This window comes from Vulpes vulpes, chromosome 13 (assembly GCF_048418805.1).
Source record: "Vulpes vulpes isolate BD-2025 chromosome 13, VulVul3, whole genome shotgun sequence".
NCBI classification, from domain to species: Eukaryota; Metazoa; Chordata; class Mammalia; order Carnivora; family Canidae; genus Vulpes; species Vulpes vulpes.
Window position 1 is genome coordinate 120,324,157 of NC_132792.1, and position 18,924 is coordinate 120,343,080.

At 44.0% G+C, this 18,924-nt stretch overlaps 1 protein-coding gene across 6 annotated transcripts in view; it reads right to left on the reverse strand.

Moving 5' to 3' along the window:
• The window catches only part of NVL (nuclear VCP like), an 82,019-nt gene that overhangs the window by 14,847 nt on the left and 48,248 nt on the right, over positions 1-18,924 (reverse strand). For all 6 annotated transcript variants that reach the window (XR_011996303.1, XR_011996304.1, XM_072732659.1 and 3 more), the window contains one exon: positions 6,548-6,654. Coding sequence is in view for 4 of the 6 variants with exons in the window: in XM_072732659.1 (XP_072588760.1) it covers positions 6,548-6,654 (107 nt within the window). In the remaining 2 variants the exon portion in view is untranslated. The remainder of the gene's footprint in view (positions 1-6,547; positions 6,655-18,924) is intronic.

Genomic DNA, 18,924 nt, shown 5'->3' on the forward strand with positions numbered 1-18,924 from the left:
CAGGGGTTGGAGGTTGAGGCTAGAAGGAAGGAGTACAGCTTCTGAGGCTCTAGTGATGATCTCTCCTCTCTTTTTTTTTTGTGGTAAAATTTGCCTAGCAAAATTGATCGGTTTAACCATTTTTAAGTGTATGGTTTAGCAGCATTAAATACATTCACGGTATTGTGCAACCGTCTTTAGAGTTCATCTTCCCCAAAGGAGGCTGGATGTATGAGCCACGGGCCCTCCTGCTGCCTCCCCCTCCAGCCCTGGCAACCACTACTCTAGAAATATAACCAGTAATGTTCTCTTCCTTTTTCTGGAGGTTTTGTTTATTGTTTCTGGCCAGTTGTGTATTTAATGATAAGTCCACTTCTCGGTACAGGTATTGTTCTTCAACACTGGACCAGGAATTAGGAACTCTGAGTTCTGAAGTTCAAATCTGCAACTGAATGGACCTTTGGGAAGTTCCTACATCTTTATCATTTATTTTGGTAATAAAAAGCCAGTATGTATCTGTTCCAAAAAATATTAAGAGGAAAAAAAAATTTCCTTCCTTAAGAGGAAGGAAAAGTTCCCAAATTCATTCTGTGAGTCCAGCATGATCCCGATACCCAAACCAGATAAAGACTCCACAAAAAAGAGAACTATAGGCCAATATCTCTGATGAACATGGATGCAAAAATGCTCAATATAATACAAGCAAACTGAATTCAACAGTACCTTCAAAAAAGCCATTCACAACAATCAACTGGGATTTATCCTCAGGGTACAAATGTGGTTCGATATTCACAAATCAATCAATTCAAAATAGATTAAAGATCTAAACGTGAAAACCTGAAAACATAAAAATCCTTGCAAAGTGTACAGGCAGTAATTTCTCTGACATCAGCTATAGTAACTTTTTAGATTTGTCTCCTGAGGCAAGGGAAATTAAAGCAAAAACACACTATTGGGACTTCATCAAAGTAAAAAGCTTCCGCACAGAAAGGAAATGATCAACAAAACTAAGAGGCAAACTACTAAATGGGAGAAGATATTTGCAAATAACAAATCTGATAAAAGGTTAGTATCCAAAATATACAAAGAACTGATACCACTCAACACCCAAAATCCAAATAATCAAATTAAGAAATGGGCAGAAGACATCAACAGACATTTCTCTATAGACAATATTCAGATGGGCAACAGACACATAAAAAGATGCCCAACATCACTGATCATCAGGGAAACACAAATCAAAACCACAATGAGATACTACCTCACATCTGTCAGAATGGCTAAAATCACCAACTCAAGAAACGATGGATGTTGGTGAGGATGCAGAGAAATGGGGAACCCTCTTACACTGTTGGTGGGAATAAGCTGGTATAGCCACTCTGGAAAACAGTATGGAGGTTCTTCAAGAAGTTAAAAATAGAATTATCCTATAACGCAGCAATCATATTAACTGGGTATTTATCCAAAAAAACCCCACAAAATATTAATTCAAAGAAATACATGCACCCCAATATTTGCAGCAGCATTATCTACAATAGCCAAGATATGGAAGCAGCCCAAGTGTACACTGATGGATGAATGAATAAAGACCACATGGTGTCATCTTTACACAATGGAAGATTACACAGCCATAAAAAGAAAGAAAATCTTGCCACTGGCAATGATGTGGATGAAACTAGAGGGTATTATGCAAAGTGAAATAAGTCAGAGAAAGAAATTATCATGATTTCACTCGCATGTGGAATTTAAGAAACAAAACAAATGAGCAAAGGGGAAAAAAAAGAAACCAAGAAACAGACTCTTAACTCTAGAGAACATATGGATAGTTACCAGAGGGGAGTGCATTTATCATGATGAGCACCGGGTGATGTAGTTAAGTGCTGAATCAGGATGTTGTACACCTGAACCTAATATTACACTGTATATTAACTAACTGGAATTAAAATAATAATCAAGAAAATCCATCTGATCTCCAGATAAACAGACATAATTTTGTGCTACACTGAGTGGGGGTGGGGATGTGGGGAATAGCAGCGAAGTGAGTGTATAGCAGTGATTTATTATAACAGAAACGTGGGCTTTTCAGGCTATTCCTGAAACAGGAAGGCCTGATGGATATGGCTGGTTGAGTTGCTAGAATCAAGTGGCAGGTTGGGGAGAGGCTGCCTCACCAGGCGCAAGCCCTGAATGTCTTTAACATTCATAAGAAACCACCAGCCACAGCATAAGGACATGTCCTGCACACACTCCACATGCTGTCGTTTTAATCGAAGCCTCAAACTAAGGGATAAATTCGTGGGGGACCGCTAAAGGATAACTCTTCTGTACTTCTCAACATCCGAACTGGGTCAAGCCTGACTCTCAGTGGCCTGTGTGCCCTCAGGGTGCGTTTCTCCCACTCTTCACAAAGTTGTTTCAATGAACTGGCTTGGAGTTAGGTCTTGGCTTCCATTAGAGAAGCATCCGGCTCAGTCCAGAAGGCTCCTGTGCTGACAACAAGGTCGTTGTTGAAAACACTGCCCATCACAACTCAGCACTCTATGTGTGAGGCCGAGAGGAGACTTCCTTACACTGTGGGCAGCTGTCAGCTTTCTAGATACAGGACACCCTTTAAGTGAGATCTTTTGTGACAGCTCACTATGCAAAGGAATGTAGTAAATGAAGAATTATCTAAAAGTAGTATTTCAGAAAAATAATTCTTAGAATTTAGATTTCAGAAACTAATTCTTATGAAATTCATTTTGTTAGAAAAATAAATAACCCCTTATGTGTCGTCATGTGAATGTGAAGGAAAGTAACAAGGTGCCTTTTTCTGGGAGTATGGGGAGTGGCCTACATGGGACACCTCCAAAAGTTTCAGTACCAACATTATTTTCTAATTAGTAGAAATAAAGGCTGAGGAATTAAAATTGAATTATTCTTAACTGAAAAGTGGCTGTGTTTCTGACCTGTGGTAAGAAGTAAAATGAAAAGTGAATTCTATGTACTCTTGTAGGGAAGCAGTTAGAAATGCAGCACTGGGGCACCCTTTGAGGTGGGGGGCTTCAGGGCCAGTACGGTGAACAGCAAGGGGGTTCTAGCTGATGGTAGTGTCAGGCACTCCTGTGGTGCCAAGCACACCCTTCAAAGGACAACATGTTGTAAACAGTGATCTTCATCACCAGGGTCCGACTCTGGGCGGCCCTGAACACCACATACCTCAGGTCTGGATGTCTGCTCCAGGCTCTGCCTTTAATTAGTAATAACCCAAGAGCAAGAGTGGAAGGATTATCGTGCCATCATAACCACAAGCAACTCTCAAGCATGCTTGTGTGTTTGTGTTTGTACACACATGCTCTAACCAAAGCAAACAAAAGCTCACAGTTCCTGGACAGAGCCCAGGGTAGGGGCAGAAATGCAATGTGGGCTTGTCACCAAACCTGCTGGCTACAAAGACAAGACATAACCACAGCATGGTTACTTGTCTGTGGCTCTACGGACACCATGGGTTGATGACTCATGTCATAGGGCTGTTCTGTGTGCACTGTAGCTGGTTTGCAAGCATTGTCACCCCCCAGCCAGGGCCCCACACAAGTGCCCCAAGACATTGCCTGGAGGTGGGGTGAAGGCTGTTGGCAGTAAGACGGCCCTAGGTGGAGAGCACTGCCCTGAAGCCACGCGTCTTCGTGTTTCTGACCAGAAACCACATGCTGGTAGGGCCAGAGGGCTCCCCCGAGCTTCCAGCCTCTGAGCTGACTCTCACCTGGGTATTGCCTAAGCACCAGAACCTTGGCAGCATCATCTCCTTACTCCCAGACCCTCATCTACTCAGCAGCCTGAGCAGAGAGTTTCACCTCCACTGTCCTTGCCCATCGACTCTACAGTCAGGCCAGTGTCCTGTTAAGGAAAACCAGATCCAGTCTTCACGCCTATGTCCTCTTTACTGCACCCCTGACACGGCCTCAGGTCCAGTGTGCTTCACTTCACAGCCTGGGCTTCACCTTCCTCCAAGCAGTCTTCCTAGACTGCTCTCACTGGGGCCTCAACCCACAAAGCTGGTTGCTGTTGTGCCCCTCCTTTGGGAGGCAGTTGCAGACACTGCTCTATGTAGTTTTAAGTCACGACGGCCCAGAATATTCCTCTGCCAATTCAGAAAGGGAATGCTACAAACACATAAGGGTTAAAATTTACTAGTGGAGGGCAGTCCAGGTGGCTCAGCGGTTTAGCGCCGCCTTCAGCCAGGGGCCTGATCCTGGAGACCGGGGATGGAGTCCCGTGTCGGGCTCCCTGCATAGAACCTGCTTCTCCCTCTGCCTGTGTCTCTGCCTCTCTCTCTCTTTCTCATGAATAAGTGAATAAAATCTCTAAAAAAAAATTTTTTTACTAGTGGCAACAAATGAAGGTGTGAAGCACCTTGTAAGTGCTTAGGAGTGAAAGATAAGAGAAACTTCTGACATGGCTGGTCTGTGAGCCTCCACTCCTGACAAGCAGCCTGGAGGGAAGAAGTGGGCAAAATCCCATGCACGTCCACTCCTCTTCCCATCTGGAGAGAAGAAGAATGAAAAGGCATTCCTCAGAGAGGCTCAGACCATCTGAGATTTCAGCAGGACTGAGAGGATCCAGCAGGGTCCACGGGTGGATGGGGCAGGTCCAGGTCACATTAGGCATCCTCCAGGAGAGAACTCGCTCAGGTGTCCTCATAAGGGTGAACTTCAAGCCAGCTCAGCTCCCCTTCCTGCCCCAGGTTATAGGAACTGGGACAAAGAAGCAAACAGGCAGCCCTAGGCTGTAATGCGTGAGGGGCAGAACTGGTCCAGCAGGGTGGGAGAGGGCACAGGAGGAGGACGGGGGCAACTGTCAGGAGGGAAAGAAGCATGGCAGGGAGAGGGAGGGAGGCAAGGTAGGAAGAACAGAAAAATGAGAGAAACAGGGAAGACGCAGGCTCATCACACAGAAGGCAGCAGAAAAGTAAAAAAACTAAAGCTCGAAGACAAATGATGTAAGACAAGGGGACAGCAGAGACGCTGATCGCGGAGAAGTAAATCCAGCACAGGAGGCAGAGGCATCCAGACACAACAGAATAGCTTCTCTGGAGCAAGGGGAGGACGGCACCACACAACAACGGCACCCAACACCAGGCTGAGCTCCTCCCTACTAAGAATGCGACACTGCTGCCACCACTGCCACCACTGCCAGGAATGCAGAGCGAGGAGCCATGATGGGTCTCACTGCAGGTACTCAGGTTCACAGACAGGCTTTTTCAGAGACCAGCGTAAAAGCAAGTCACCAACCAAGGGGAAAAGAACGATCAGACTGGCCTCACCCATCTTTACAGGTTCCATGTCCATAAGCCATTTTGCAGAAACAGGCTCATAAACACAGAGAATGAGGTCATCAGAGGGGACAGCTAGGGGTGGGGGGGGGGGTGGCGGCAGCAAAATAGGTCAGGAGGATGCAGAAGTGGATTCCAGTTAAAAGATAAATAATTTACAGGGATGAAAGTACAGCATGGGGAATACAGTCAAACAATACTGTAAGAACTTGGTAAGATTATAAAAAGACACATGAGGACCAGAGTCGCTGTGTATACAACTTATGTAATGTACCCAACCTGTATAATAATGTATATAAATCTCAAATCTTTGTAATAGGCACCTGTAACTAAAACAACTATAATTCAATTAAAAATAAATAAATAAAAATAAAAGGGGTGCCCAGCCGGCTTGGTCAGTAGAGTGTTGACCCTTCACTGTTGGGTTATGAGTTCAAGCCTCACACTCGGGGTAGTTTCCTTAAAAAAATAGAGGGAGGAGGGGCGCCTGGGTGGCTCAGTTGGCTGAGTGTTGTATTCTCAGTTTCAGCTTGGGTCATCACCTCAGGGTTGTGAGATCGAGCACTGCATAAGCTCTGTGCTCAGTGAGGAGTCTGTTTGGGATTCCCTCTCTCTTCCCCTCTGCCCCTCCCCTCAACTCACACACTCTCTCTCAAATAAATGAATAAAATTAAATTAAAAAGTTGGCATACACCAACGTGGAGGACAGACAACACTGGTTGAGACTCAGTTTCCCTCAGTATTTGTAATGGGCCTGTATCTATACCCTTCTTGGCTCCAAAAGTTTCTATTCCATTTCGCGTTTAAGGGCAATTTCTCTAAAGTAACAAAGATCTAAAACAACCAAAAGGGCAGCCTGGGTGGCTCAGTGGTTTAGCGCCACCATCAGCCCAGGGCGTGATCCTGGAGACCTGGGATTGAATCCCACGTCGGGCTCCCTGCATGGAGCCTGCTTCCTCTGCCTGTGTCTCTGCCTCTTTCTCTGTATCTCTCATAAATAAATAAAATCTTTAAAAAATAAAAAAAATAAAACAACCAAAAATGTGATTAGAATAAAATCTCAAATCAGTTGAGCATTTAACTCTAAACATCCCTTTTATTTTAAGCAAATAAGAAAGAATGGAGAGTCTCTTCAATTATCAAAATCGTTCACCTTTTCTCTGGTAGACATGAAACAAGCAAATATTTAAGAGCTACAGATATTTGTATCTAAAATGAGAGAAACATACGCAAAAACACGTCATTTCCTTTACTTACTTTTGTAATGGTTTTCAGGATGGCTAGACGATCTGCTGGGGGTGGCAAACCCACAAAGAGTGTTTTGTCTAGGCGTCCAGGGCGCAGGATTGCAGGGTCAATGATATCTGGAGAAGAAGGGAGGGTCAAGTCTTAAATAAATAACATGGAATCTTTTAAAAAATACAATTAACGTGAGAAGTGGGAAAAGTACTTTCTTCTAAAAGAAAAAAAAAAACTGATAAATTAGACTTTATTAAAATTAAATACTCGTCATCAAAGTATAACCCTAAGAAAAGTCCACTCCACCCTCCTGTCCAAACCCACTAGCCACCAGGATTCTCCACCTCAGACAAGGACCACCACACACGAGCCTGGAATTCCAGCAGATTTCTCTCCCCTCTGACCTGGATACCTTCTCTTGTTACCCTGTCCTCAGCCAGGGCCAAATGCCACGTCCCCCTTGCTGGTCCTGTCTCTAAACTTCCCTCCTGGGACCCCTTGTGATGCCACCAGGGTTATCTTCCTAAAACACATCACCAACCCTCACCTCCTACTCCCAGCTCAGAACAAAGCCCACATCTCTCACCACACAGCAGGAAGGCCCTTAAGGACCTAATGGCTCCTGTCCTGGTTCCCTCTCTCTCTTCACATTCTCCCTAACTCCCACACCGGCCAGACCTCTTGCTATTCCCTAAACAAACCTAGAAGCCTCAAGCCCCTTTCTCTTTGCTCTCAGTGGTTCCTTTCGCTGAAATGCTTTCTTCCTCTATACACCACATATTGGAATTCTCAAACAACCTCTGCTCCAGGAAGCCTTCCCTGCATCTCCCAGAAGAAACTTTTGCCCTCCTTTGTGTTCACCAGACTCTTGGTACCAAGAACAAAGAGCAAGCCCCAAACTCTGCCTGACGCTGAAGTTCGTTAGGAACATTCCTGATTCTTCCACGAAGAGCTCATTTTTTTAAACAAAGACTTTATTTACTTATTTGAGAGACAGCAGGAGCAGGGACAGAAGAAGAAGCAAACTCCCTATTCAGCAGGAAGCCTGATGCAGGGCTCGAACCCAGGACCATGGGGTCATGACCTGAGTCAAAGGCAGACATGTCACCAACGGAGCCACCTGGGCACCCCAGGAGCCCATTTTTAAAGCCAAGTCATTTCTAACGGCCCCTCAACCATTAGCAGTAATATAAATGCTACAGCCACTTCAGAAGTCTGGCTGTTTCTTGAAATGCTAAACACAAGAGTGACCAGGTGGCCCGGCAATCCCACTCCCAAGTATCTCCCCACAGCAAATTATAATAGATGTCCACACAAGAATTTGTACACAATGTTCACAGCAGCATTATCACAAGTCCCAAGTGGAAACAATCTAAATGTCCACCCACTGGTGAATGAATAAAAAGTTATATCTCCACATAGGGGACCACTATCTGGCAATGGGAATGAAGTACTGACAGACACTGCAACAGGGACAAGCTTTGAGAACGCGACGCTGAGCAAAGGAAGGCCAGTGCCACAGCCCCATTATGTAAGCTGTCCAGGGGAGGGAAGCCTGCAGAAACAGAAGCACTGGAGAGGGGAAGGATGGGGAGTAGGGGCCAACAGGCAGATTTCTGTTTAGGGTGATGGAAATGTCCTAAAATCAGATTGGGGATAGCTGTACAAGTCTGTAAATATACTCAAAACCACTGAATCTTGTACCTAGAATGGGTAGAGTTTATGGTATATTACCTCTCCATACAGCTGATTTTCTTAGAAATCGGAAGCATTCTCAGACTAATTAGACCATCAATAATATGTCAAGTGAAAATTATTACAAGATCAAATAGTCTTCTTCCAATTCACTAAACACATACTGAGTCCTCTTACGTGCCAGGTTCCTATAAATGAGAGGTGATGCCAGGGCCTATGTCTTCTTTCAAGGGAAGTACTTTATGCCAGAGCACAAGAAACACAGGTTTGACCACAGCCCCAGTCACTGCACAATCGCCTTCCTAGGGCATTCAAGTGTGATCCAAGGCCGTTCAGACCAGATGCGTAAGGGAACGCAGCACTCTAGCTGGAACTTTACGTGGCTGAACAGCTTACTAGCACGAAGTACACCTCTTCCTGATAAGCCAGTCACCCTGTCACCTGACAATCACCAGGGCCTTGCAACAGACAGGGACTCTTAACAAGAAGCTTTCTCTCAATATAAAACTGCAGACCCAGTTCTCATCCAGAAGTTTAACCATTATCATGTACTTATCTCTTCAACTGAGCTGTATATGGGGGCAGGGGGTGGGGAAGAAACTCTGAACTGTGTTGCTCTTATAGGAAAGACACCTGCTAAGCAGAATGAGTAAGCTGGGGTGGCTGTTTAGGTTTCACAGGCAGGCAGGCCAGGCAGGAATGTTTTTAACCAGCCAGACAGGGGATGTAAGTGGGAACAGACAGCTCCTCAGAGCTGGGACTAGAAGAAGGGAACACAGAGATGGGTGTGGGATGGAGACCAAAGCTGGGGCATCCGTGGTCTCCGTGCAAGGCGCTCACCTCCTGGGGCCAAGCAGAGGAAGCAGTTTGTTTCCAGTACAGGGTGTGGACTGTGGTAGACCACACAACACAAGACCGCTGTCACAGGTTTTTAGAGCAACATAGGGTGGAATGGTACAGAGCAATTCTTTCACTTCCTAAAAACCAGTATGTCAAAACATAGGGGAAAAAATTAAGATAGAAATGGAAAATAGGAGGGCAGCCTGGGTGGCTCAGCGGTTTAGCACCGCTTTCAGTCCAGGTCGTGATCCTGGAGACCCGGGATCAAGTCCCATGTCAGGCTTCCTGCATGAAGCCTGCTTCTCCCTTTGCCTGTGTCTCTGCCCCTCTCTCTCTGTGTCTCTCATTATTAAATAAATAAAAAATCTTAAAAAAAAAAGAAAAGAAATGGAAAATAGGAGAAAAGACGAAATTTAAAAGACCAGTTCAAGAGGCTTAAAACTCACCAGGTGCCTAGCATAAACAAGCAGCAAATAAATAAGAAGTCACATAGGGGCCCTGGCTGGCTCAGTGGGTAGAACATATGGCTCTTCATCTCAAGTTTGTGAGTTTCAGCCCCCACAAGGGGTACAGAAATCACTTAAAAATAAAATGTCTTTTAAATAAAGTCACGTAGGAGTGCCTGGGAGGCTCAGTCAGTTATGTATCTGCCTTTGTCTCATGTCATGATCTCAGGGCCCTGGAACCGAGCCCCGCATCAGGGTTCCTGCAACCTGGGGCGTCTGCTTCTCCCTCTGCCTCTCCCCACCACTTGAGCTCTCTCAAATAAATAAAATCATTTAAAAAAAAAAAACCTACATAAAAAGAATCAGGATGACATAAACCTTTTAAGAGAAAACAAAGCAAGGCTTACAGATTATGAAAAAAAATTTCAACTCAAAATTCTGTACTCCCAGGCTACCAATCAGTAATGAGTGTGGAACAGAGATACCCTCAAATATACAAAGACTCAGAAAGCCCAGACTGGAACCAGGCAGAGAACGCTCTGGAAACAAGAACAAAATAAACCATGGACATAAATAATACCGATCACTGTCTGGCATATCTGATGAAGAACAGAAACAAAACAAGGAAGAGAAAAAAACCCAAGAGGTCCTACATCTAAGAATGAAAAAGTCATGTGAAAACACAACCCTGGGGTAGCCCGGGTGGCTCAGTGGTTTAGCACCACCTTTGGCCTTGGGCCTGATCCTGGAGACCTGGAATCGAGTCCCACATCAGGCTCCCTGCATGGAGCCTGCTTCTCCCTCTGCCTGTATCTCTGCCTCTCTCTCTCTCTCTGTGTGTCTCTCATGAATAAATAAAATCTTAAAAAAGAAAAAAGAAAACACAACTCTGATTGCAGTGAAACTTCTGGGGCCAGGAGAGAAATAGGTACACAGTCCTGGTAATGTAAGCACTGGTGATGCAACCAAGAATTGAGAAGAAATGGTATTATCACATGGGAATGACGGGGTGGCGGTAACAACAACGGCATGTGGAGAAGCGGTGAACGTAAGAGAAATTGTGTGCCTTAGAAAGAAGTAACAGGCAGCACATGAAACTCATAAGAAACAGCAATATGAGCATACTATTTAAAAATATGGAGAAAATACAGAAGAAACAGCTCAAGGATTTTACCAGTGGCTGCCTCTGGGCAGGGACGGGAGGGTGATTTTCACTGTCATTTGAATTTTTAACAGCTGCCTCCCCACCCGAGTCTCCCTTTTCATGCTGGGCAGCATCAGAGAAGGCCCAGCAGAGAGCTGACACTTCCTCCACTGCTCTCATTGGGTCTCTGGGGGTCACGGGGAAGAGTACACGGTACCTCCACCCCTGGCAGCCCACAGGGAGCTAATGGAGGCCCAGTGGGAACAAGTCATCTCCCCACCCGGGGGTGTGAATGGAGGCAGAGCACAGAGCCTGGGCTCTGTGAGGTGGCTTCCCTTTCCCCTGTAGTCGGAGAAAACGTAAGTAACATAACACTCAGTGCTACGTAACTCTCAAAATTGTCCAGCCTACAACTGAAAATTACTTGTTGCAACTAGAACCTGATAATTCTCAACTTTAATGAGAAAAGAAACAGGGAAGTAGAGCACTGAGGTGACCCAGATGTTGGAACTACCTGATGGGTCTTACTGCGGCCACAATAAAAGCACTTACAAGAGCAATGATGAACAGGCTTGAGACAAATGAAATGAAAATGAAGTCTCAGCAAAGAAAGAGAAGATGTAAAGAAGTAAATGGACAATTTTAAACTGCAAAACTGGGATCCCTGGGTGGCTCGGCGGTTTAGTGCCTGCCTTTGCCCCAGGGCGCGATCTTGGAGAAGCGGGATAGAGTCCCGCATTGGGCTGCGGGCGTGGAGCCTGCTTCTCCCTCCTCCTGGGTCTCTGCCTCTCTCTATGTCTATCGTAAATAAATAAATCTTAAAAAATAAATAAATAAACTGCAAAACTTAACAAACAAAAGGAAAACCTCACTGGACAGGTTCCACGGAACTGTGGATGAAGAGAAGAATCAGTAAACCTGGAGAACAACAGAAATGACCAAATCTGATCAACACAGAGAAAACAGAGGACAGAAAACACCATCAACAGAGCCTCAGTGACCTAGGGAACTATAATAAAAGATCTAATGTGTGTATCATAGGAGTCCCAGGAGGAAAAGAGAAAGAGCTAAAAAAGTGTTTGAAGGGTGCCTGGGTGGTTCAGTCCATTCAGTGCCCAAGTGTTGATTTAGGCTCAGGGCATGACCGCAGGGCTATGGGATGGAGCCTGTGTTGGGCATGGAGGCTGCTTAGGCTTCTCTCTCTCCCTCTGCTTCTCCCCACCACTTGTGCTAATAAATAAAATCTTTAAAAAATAAAAATAAATAAAAGCAGAGTGCAGCCACACCCTCCGTGCACAGTTAAGACAATCAAACAAAGCAGGTCTGTGTTCAGAAACCACGAGTGCTGGCAGAACATGGCATAATTCTCAGGTACAGACAGGCAAGATCTATCGACCCAGAACTCCCTATCTAGCAGAGACAGGCTTCAAGGAAGGACCTGAAATCAAGACATTCTCAGGGAAATGGAAACCAAGAAAATTTGATACAAGCTGAACCTAATTAAAAGAATAGCTCGAGGAAGTTCCTGAAACAAAAAGGAAATGATAAAAGAAAATTAGGAACATCAGAAAAGAAAAAACTATGGGAAGAGTAAAAATGTACACTAAGTGTAAATGGTGCAAATACACCAATTAAAAGACAGAATTTGGCAGAGTGAATTTTAAAATTACCTTATGTGCTGGTTATAAGAAACCTCACATGTAGTGACATCAATAGGTTCAAAGTAAATGGAGAGAAAAGACATACCCTAGAAACGTTAATTAAAAGAGATCACAAATGGCTATACTAATAGCAGATAAAGTACACTTAAGAGGAGAAGAACAGTCAAGGACCAAGAAGGACATAACAATGATATAAAGATCAGACTGCTGAGAGGATAATTGTAACGGAGTAGGCACAACAGAACTGCAAAATGTGTGCAGCAAACCTGACAGGACTAAAGGAAGAAATAAACAATCATAAGTTAGAGACTCTATGGTAAGAATGTTTCTTTTTCTTTCTTTTTAAAGATTTTATTTTTAAGTCATCTCTACACTCAATGTGGGCTCAAACTCCCAACCCTGAGAGTGAGAGTCGCACACTCCACCAACTAAGCCAGCTAGGCGCCCCTGTTTCATTTTTAAAGAAGCTGCCAGACTGTCTTTCAAGTGACTGCACCATTTTGCATTCCCACCAGCAACGAGTGAGAGTTCCTATTGCTACATATTCTTGTCCACATTTAGTGTTGTCTATGTTTGGATTTCAAACATCCCAATAGGTGCACTGGTATCTCTGTTGTTTTATTTTTTTTTATTTATTTATTTTTTTTTTTTTTATCTCTGTTGTTTTAACCTGCATTTCTCTGATGACATATGATATTGTTGAACATCTTTTCATGTATTTATTTGCCGTCTGTACATCTTCTCTGGTGAGGAGTTTACTTAGATCTTTAGTATATCTGTTTGTCTTCTCATTGTTGAGTTTTTAAGAGTTCTTGTTGGGTTTTTAAGAGTTCTTTGTATATTTTGGATATGAGCCTGTCTTAGTCAACTTAGGTTGTTTTAACGAAGTACCACAGATTGGGTGGCATCACACACAACATAAATTTGTTTCTCGCAGTTCTGGAGGCTGGAAGTCTGAGGTCAGGGTGCCCATGTAGGTGGGTTCTGGGGAGAGCCCTCTTATGGGTTGCAGACTATGCCATCTTCTCATTGTGTCCCTACATACCAGAAAGAAGGCTCATAGGAGTTCCTTTTATAAGGGCACTAATCCCACTCATGATGGCCCAGCCTCATGACCTCATTACCAAAGGCCCTATCTCCTATATCCTGACATCTGGGGTTATGATTTCCACGTAATAAATTGGGGTGGGGGACACAATATTCAGTCCATTGCCCTTTATCAGATAGGTGTTCTACAAATATTTTCTTCTACTTTGTGTCTTTTAATTCTCTGAACCAGGTCTTTCACAGAAGAAAAGTTTCTCATCATAATGAAGTTCAACATATCAATTTTCTTCCTTCATGGATTGTGCTTTGGGAATTGTATCTACAAATTATCAGCAAGCCCAAGGTCACCTGGATTTTTCTCCTGCTCCCTTCTAGGAGTTTTCTTCTTCTGTACTATACATTTGGGTCTATGACCCATTTTGAGATAGTTTTTATAAAAGGGGTAAGATTCCTTTTTTGCATGTGAGGATCCAGTTGTTCCAGGGCCATTTGTTGAAAAACTATCCCTTCTCCACTACTTGCTTTTGTTCATTTATCAAAAACCAGTTTACTTACTTGTAAGGGTCTATTTCTGACTTTTGTTCTGCTCCATTGATTTATGTCTTTTATTCTTTTTTTTTTTTAATGTCTTTTATTCTTATACCAATGCTATGTGGTTTGGATTAATGGAGCTTTATAGTAAGTCAGGTAGTATCAATCTTTCAACTTTGTTCTCCTTCAATACTGTGTTGGCCATTCTGGGTATTTCACCACTCCATAAAACTCTAGGATGTTTGTCAATATCCACAAAATAATCTGCTATGAATATGATTAGGATTGCTTTGAATCTATAGATCAAGTTGGGGAGCTTGACATCCTGACAATATTGTTTTCCTATTTATGAACATGGGCTATCTCTCCATTTATTTATACCTTCTTTGATTTCTGTCAGTTTTATACTTCTCATATAGATCTTTCTTTTTAAGATTTGAGAGACAGTGAGCAAGAGGAGGGGGAGAGGGAGAGAGAGGCTGAGAAGCAGATTCCCTGCTGAGCATGAAGCCCGATGTGGGGCTTGATCACAGGATCCAAGATCATGACCTGAGTCCAAACCAAGAGTCAGAGGCTTAGCCGACTGTGGTGTCCTGGCTCATATATATCTTGCATATGTTTTGTAAGATTTACACCTAGACCTACCTATCTTCCTTCCAGTGCTAATGTAAATGGTATTGTTTAAGATTTATTTATTTTATTTTAGAGAGAGTGAGAGAGAGAGCAGGGGGACGGGCAGAGGGAGAAGTAGACTCTCCACTGAGCATGAAGTCCCACAGGGCGCTCGATCTCACAATCTGAGATCATGAGCAGAGCCTAACCAAGGGTCAGATGCTTAAACAACTAAACCACTCACTCAGGTACCGCAACGCTATTGTGTTTTCAGTTTCAAATTCCAATTGCCCACTGTTGGTATATGCTAACTGATTTTTGGCAAAAGTGCAAAAGTGATTCAATGGAGGAAGGATAGTCTTCAAAAATGATGAAGGAATTGGATACTCACAGGGGAAAAATACACCTAGACTTAGGTTTTACACCTCAGATAAAAGTTAACTACAAATAGATTACAGATTTTAAGTGTAAAAATATAAAACTATAAAACTTTTAGAAGAAAACACTGAAGAGAGTTTTTGGGACACGAGACTAAAAAAGTTCTTAGAAATGCTCCCCAAAGCAGAATATATAAAAAGAAACATTAATACATTGAAGGGGTACCCAGCTGTTTCAGTCTTCTGAGCATGTGACTCAATCTCTGGGTTGTAAATTCAAGCCCCATGTGGGGTGTAGAGATTACTTAAATAAACAAAACTTAAAAAAATATATTGAAAAAAATGCATGGAGTCTCTTGTTGAGGATGAAAAGATAAGCTGCAGAGTGAGACAAAATATTTTAAATCACCTATTGACAAAGAACTCATATCTAGAATATATAAAGAACTCTCAAAACTCAGTAGTAAAAAAAAAATGCAGTCTAGGGGCACCTGGCTGGCTTAGTCTGTGAAGTGTGGGGCTCTTGATCTCAGGGTTATGAGTTCAAGCCCCATGTTGGGTGGTAAGATTACTTAAAACTAAAATCTTTAAAAAAAAATGCAGTCCAGTTTTCAAAATAGGCAGAAGACACAAGAGATACTTGAATAAAGAAGTTACAAGATGGCAAGTAACATGAAAAGATGTTCTAATGGCTGATGAGCCACTGGAGAAATACAAATTACAACCATGAAGATATCACTATACATCCTAAATATACATATATATACTATATATAAGATACAGTGACAATACAAAATACTGGCAAAGAAGCAAACAAACTAGGTCTCTCATATCATTCCCGATAGACATGTCGCATGGCACAGCCCTCCAGAAAAAAAGTTTGACAAGTTCTTTAAAAAAACTGAACATAGACTTACCATATGACTAGCCACTGTGCTCCTAGACATTTATTCCAGAGAAATCAAACCTTAGGTCCACTAGAACCTATTCATTACACAGATGTTCACATTAGCTTTATGTGTATGAGTCAAAGAATGGAAACCGTAAGGGTGCCCTCAGAGAGAAAGGTCAGACTGTGCGCCTCCCATAGGACTCAGCACTAAACAAGAACAAACTGCTGATTCACCCAAGAATCTGAATCCATCTCAAGGGCATTATGCGAGGTACACACAGTCATCCTAAAAGGTCACATTTATGTGACCTTTATGATCCCTTTTATATAAAACTCTTGAAGTGACACAATGTAGGCAACACAGCAGGTAAGTGGCTGATGGGAGTCACAGGTAGAGGACAGACATGGGTGTTACTGACCAGGGCAACATGAGGGGGACCTCTGTGCTGATGGAACAGATCTCATCTTGACTGCTGTGGTCATTACAGGGATCCACACCCGTGTTAAACTGCACAGAAATACACACAACACAGACATGTTTCCTGATTTGATGCACATGCCACAGTTACACAAAATATAAGAAGATAAACTAGGTATGTGGAACCTCCGTGCACTCTTTTTATAATTTCCTGTGAATTTGAAATTATTTCCAAATACAGAATAAAAAGCCAAAAGTCCCATCATATATTTTATAAAAATAGAAATATTTAAGAAAATGAGGTAGTACCACTTCCTCACCCAAAATCCCCCACGGCTTCCCATCTCAGCAGAACATAGGCCCCATTCTGCGGCTTCCAAGGCCCCTATCTTCTCCCCTATGCCTGCTGGTCTTCTTCCAGGCACCCTGCCTCAGGGCTGGTTCTGCAACATAGCAACTCATGCTCACACTGACCGCTCAATCTACCTGCAGCGCTCTCCTCCCAGACTCTACATGGCTCCATCTTTCACATCTTCTGGGTTCATGTGAAAGAGGATGTCAACCACCTCCATTCTGACCTCAGTCTGTACTTTCTCATTAGCTCTTCTTTCCAGCTTATCTCTTAACTCAGGAAATAAACCCAGAAGGCAGAGTATCCCTTGATGGGAACCGAAACTACCCCCTCAAGCAATAGGGACTGCCCTGCTGCCAGTAAGACCCCACCCATGACTGACCTCCAGACAATGAGGGTCCTGACCTCCACTGCCCACCTGCAGGGACCCATCGACCTTTGCCTCACACTTGTCTTAGGCAAGCCTGGAGGTATTTTCAGCACTTTGGAGACCGTCTGTCTTAGACGCTGGTCTGCGGGCTTCCTAGTGTTGGCCTCCTGGAAATAAACTCCTTTCCTGTCTCTCCAACATCTGCCTCCCCATTTCTGGCCTTTGGTTTTGTGAGTGGCGAGTGGCCAAACCTGGTCTGTCTGGGACCCCCAGAGCACATGCTCTCGTCCCACTGTGCCCCATGTGCTCACAGACCACTTCTAAAGAAGCCTTCCTGGACTGTAATATCTAAGTTAGCCTCTCTCTCTCCAACTACCACTCATCTTCTACCCTCCCACCCTTTTATCATTTACCCCAAGTACCCCAGTCCCAAATCCACATATACATAAACAATTTTTCTGTTAGCCTTTGAATTCCCAAAGCTCAGTAGGGTCAGGCATATGGGAAAAACCCAACATAAATATTTGATGAACAAAGGAGTGAATCTGCTAAGAAATTAAAGAACATGACACGACAGGATGGATCTTCAACAGCAAATGGAAAGATGGGGCTACACTGTGCTGGATGAAGCAGAGAATGTGAGGACAGAAAAAAGGACAGAGTTCAAGTGACCCCAGTTTTTCACATCCACCCCCACCCCACCGTGCTCTTGAATCTGAGCTTCCCTGTCACGTCTACTGACGTCAGTAGACGGTGTAATGCCTTCAGGACGCATGGCAGCTTCCACCCCTGTCTCTTGGAACCTGTCAGTCACGTGAGAAGGAGAATGCGGAACACCCACGGGAAACCACAGGGATAATGAGTGGAGGAGGGGATAGAGATGTCAGGGCTGGCCAGGGAAGGGGGTCTTCTGGCTGGGCCATGCCAGCTGATGGCATGTGGATCGGAGATGAACCTCCCAGAAAAACCCTTCCTGAGTCCCTGACCCACAAAATTGTGGGCAAAGCAAAAAAGCCGATTTTAAGCCATGAAGTATTGTAGTAATTTGCCACATGTCAACCAATGTCCCAGGGCAGCATACATACAGGGGAAAGACCTAGAGCAGCTACTTCTGGATTTCTGGAGGCGGCAAGGCAGAGGGGTCTGCTCTGGGGGATAAAGGGACGGGGCAGGGGCAGAGAGAGGAAGACAATATGAGGGACCCCGAAAGGGACAACACAGGTACCACATTCCTGTCGTTTTCACCACTGGCTAAACTCAGCATTCTACTCAGTCCTGGGTTTTACAACCAAGAATCTGGACAACTGTCAATAATTCAGAGGTGGTAGAGATCAGAAAACACAACCCAGAGGAAAGGCAATGCTCCTGTGCTGTCTGGAGGGAGAGGATTCAGGTAAACCCCAGTGATGCTACAGGACCTATTTCCTAGTCTACAGAGAGTAAGCTAAAGTGTTTACAACAAGCAAACACAAAACCAATGAGGGCAGTAGAATCAGAATAGTTGTTACAGACCACAGTGTCTTCTGAAAACAGACAGAATCTGTATCTACTTAGAAAGGCAGGGTGTGATTCTCTGCAGATTTGAGAAATTTTCCGGGCTTCTTCCAGGACAGCTCTGTGTGTAACCTCATGACTGCTCCTACGTGGTCACCGAAAGTGCTCATGGCCATGGCCATGATGATAGTCACCGAACAGCTACTTGCCACAAACCCTGGGAGACACACAGCCAGTACCACTTAACCTGTACGACAGTCCTGCCAAGTGGGTATCACTCTCCTCATTTTTCAGATGAAGAGTCAGCGGTGAGCAGGATGAAGAGCCCTGGACAGATGCCGAAGGTCGCTGACTTCGATGAGAATACATTTGCTCTTTGTTCTTGTTAGAAAGTTTCAAAACTCCTGGAATTTCCTGAGGGATGGGAGTCTTTGTGACGCTAATGAGAGGGCCCAAGGTTGGCCCCAAGCTAACTCAAGGATGGGCCAGTTATCAGAAAGACCAACCCTGAGATTA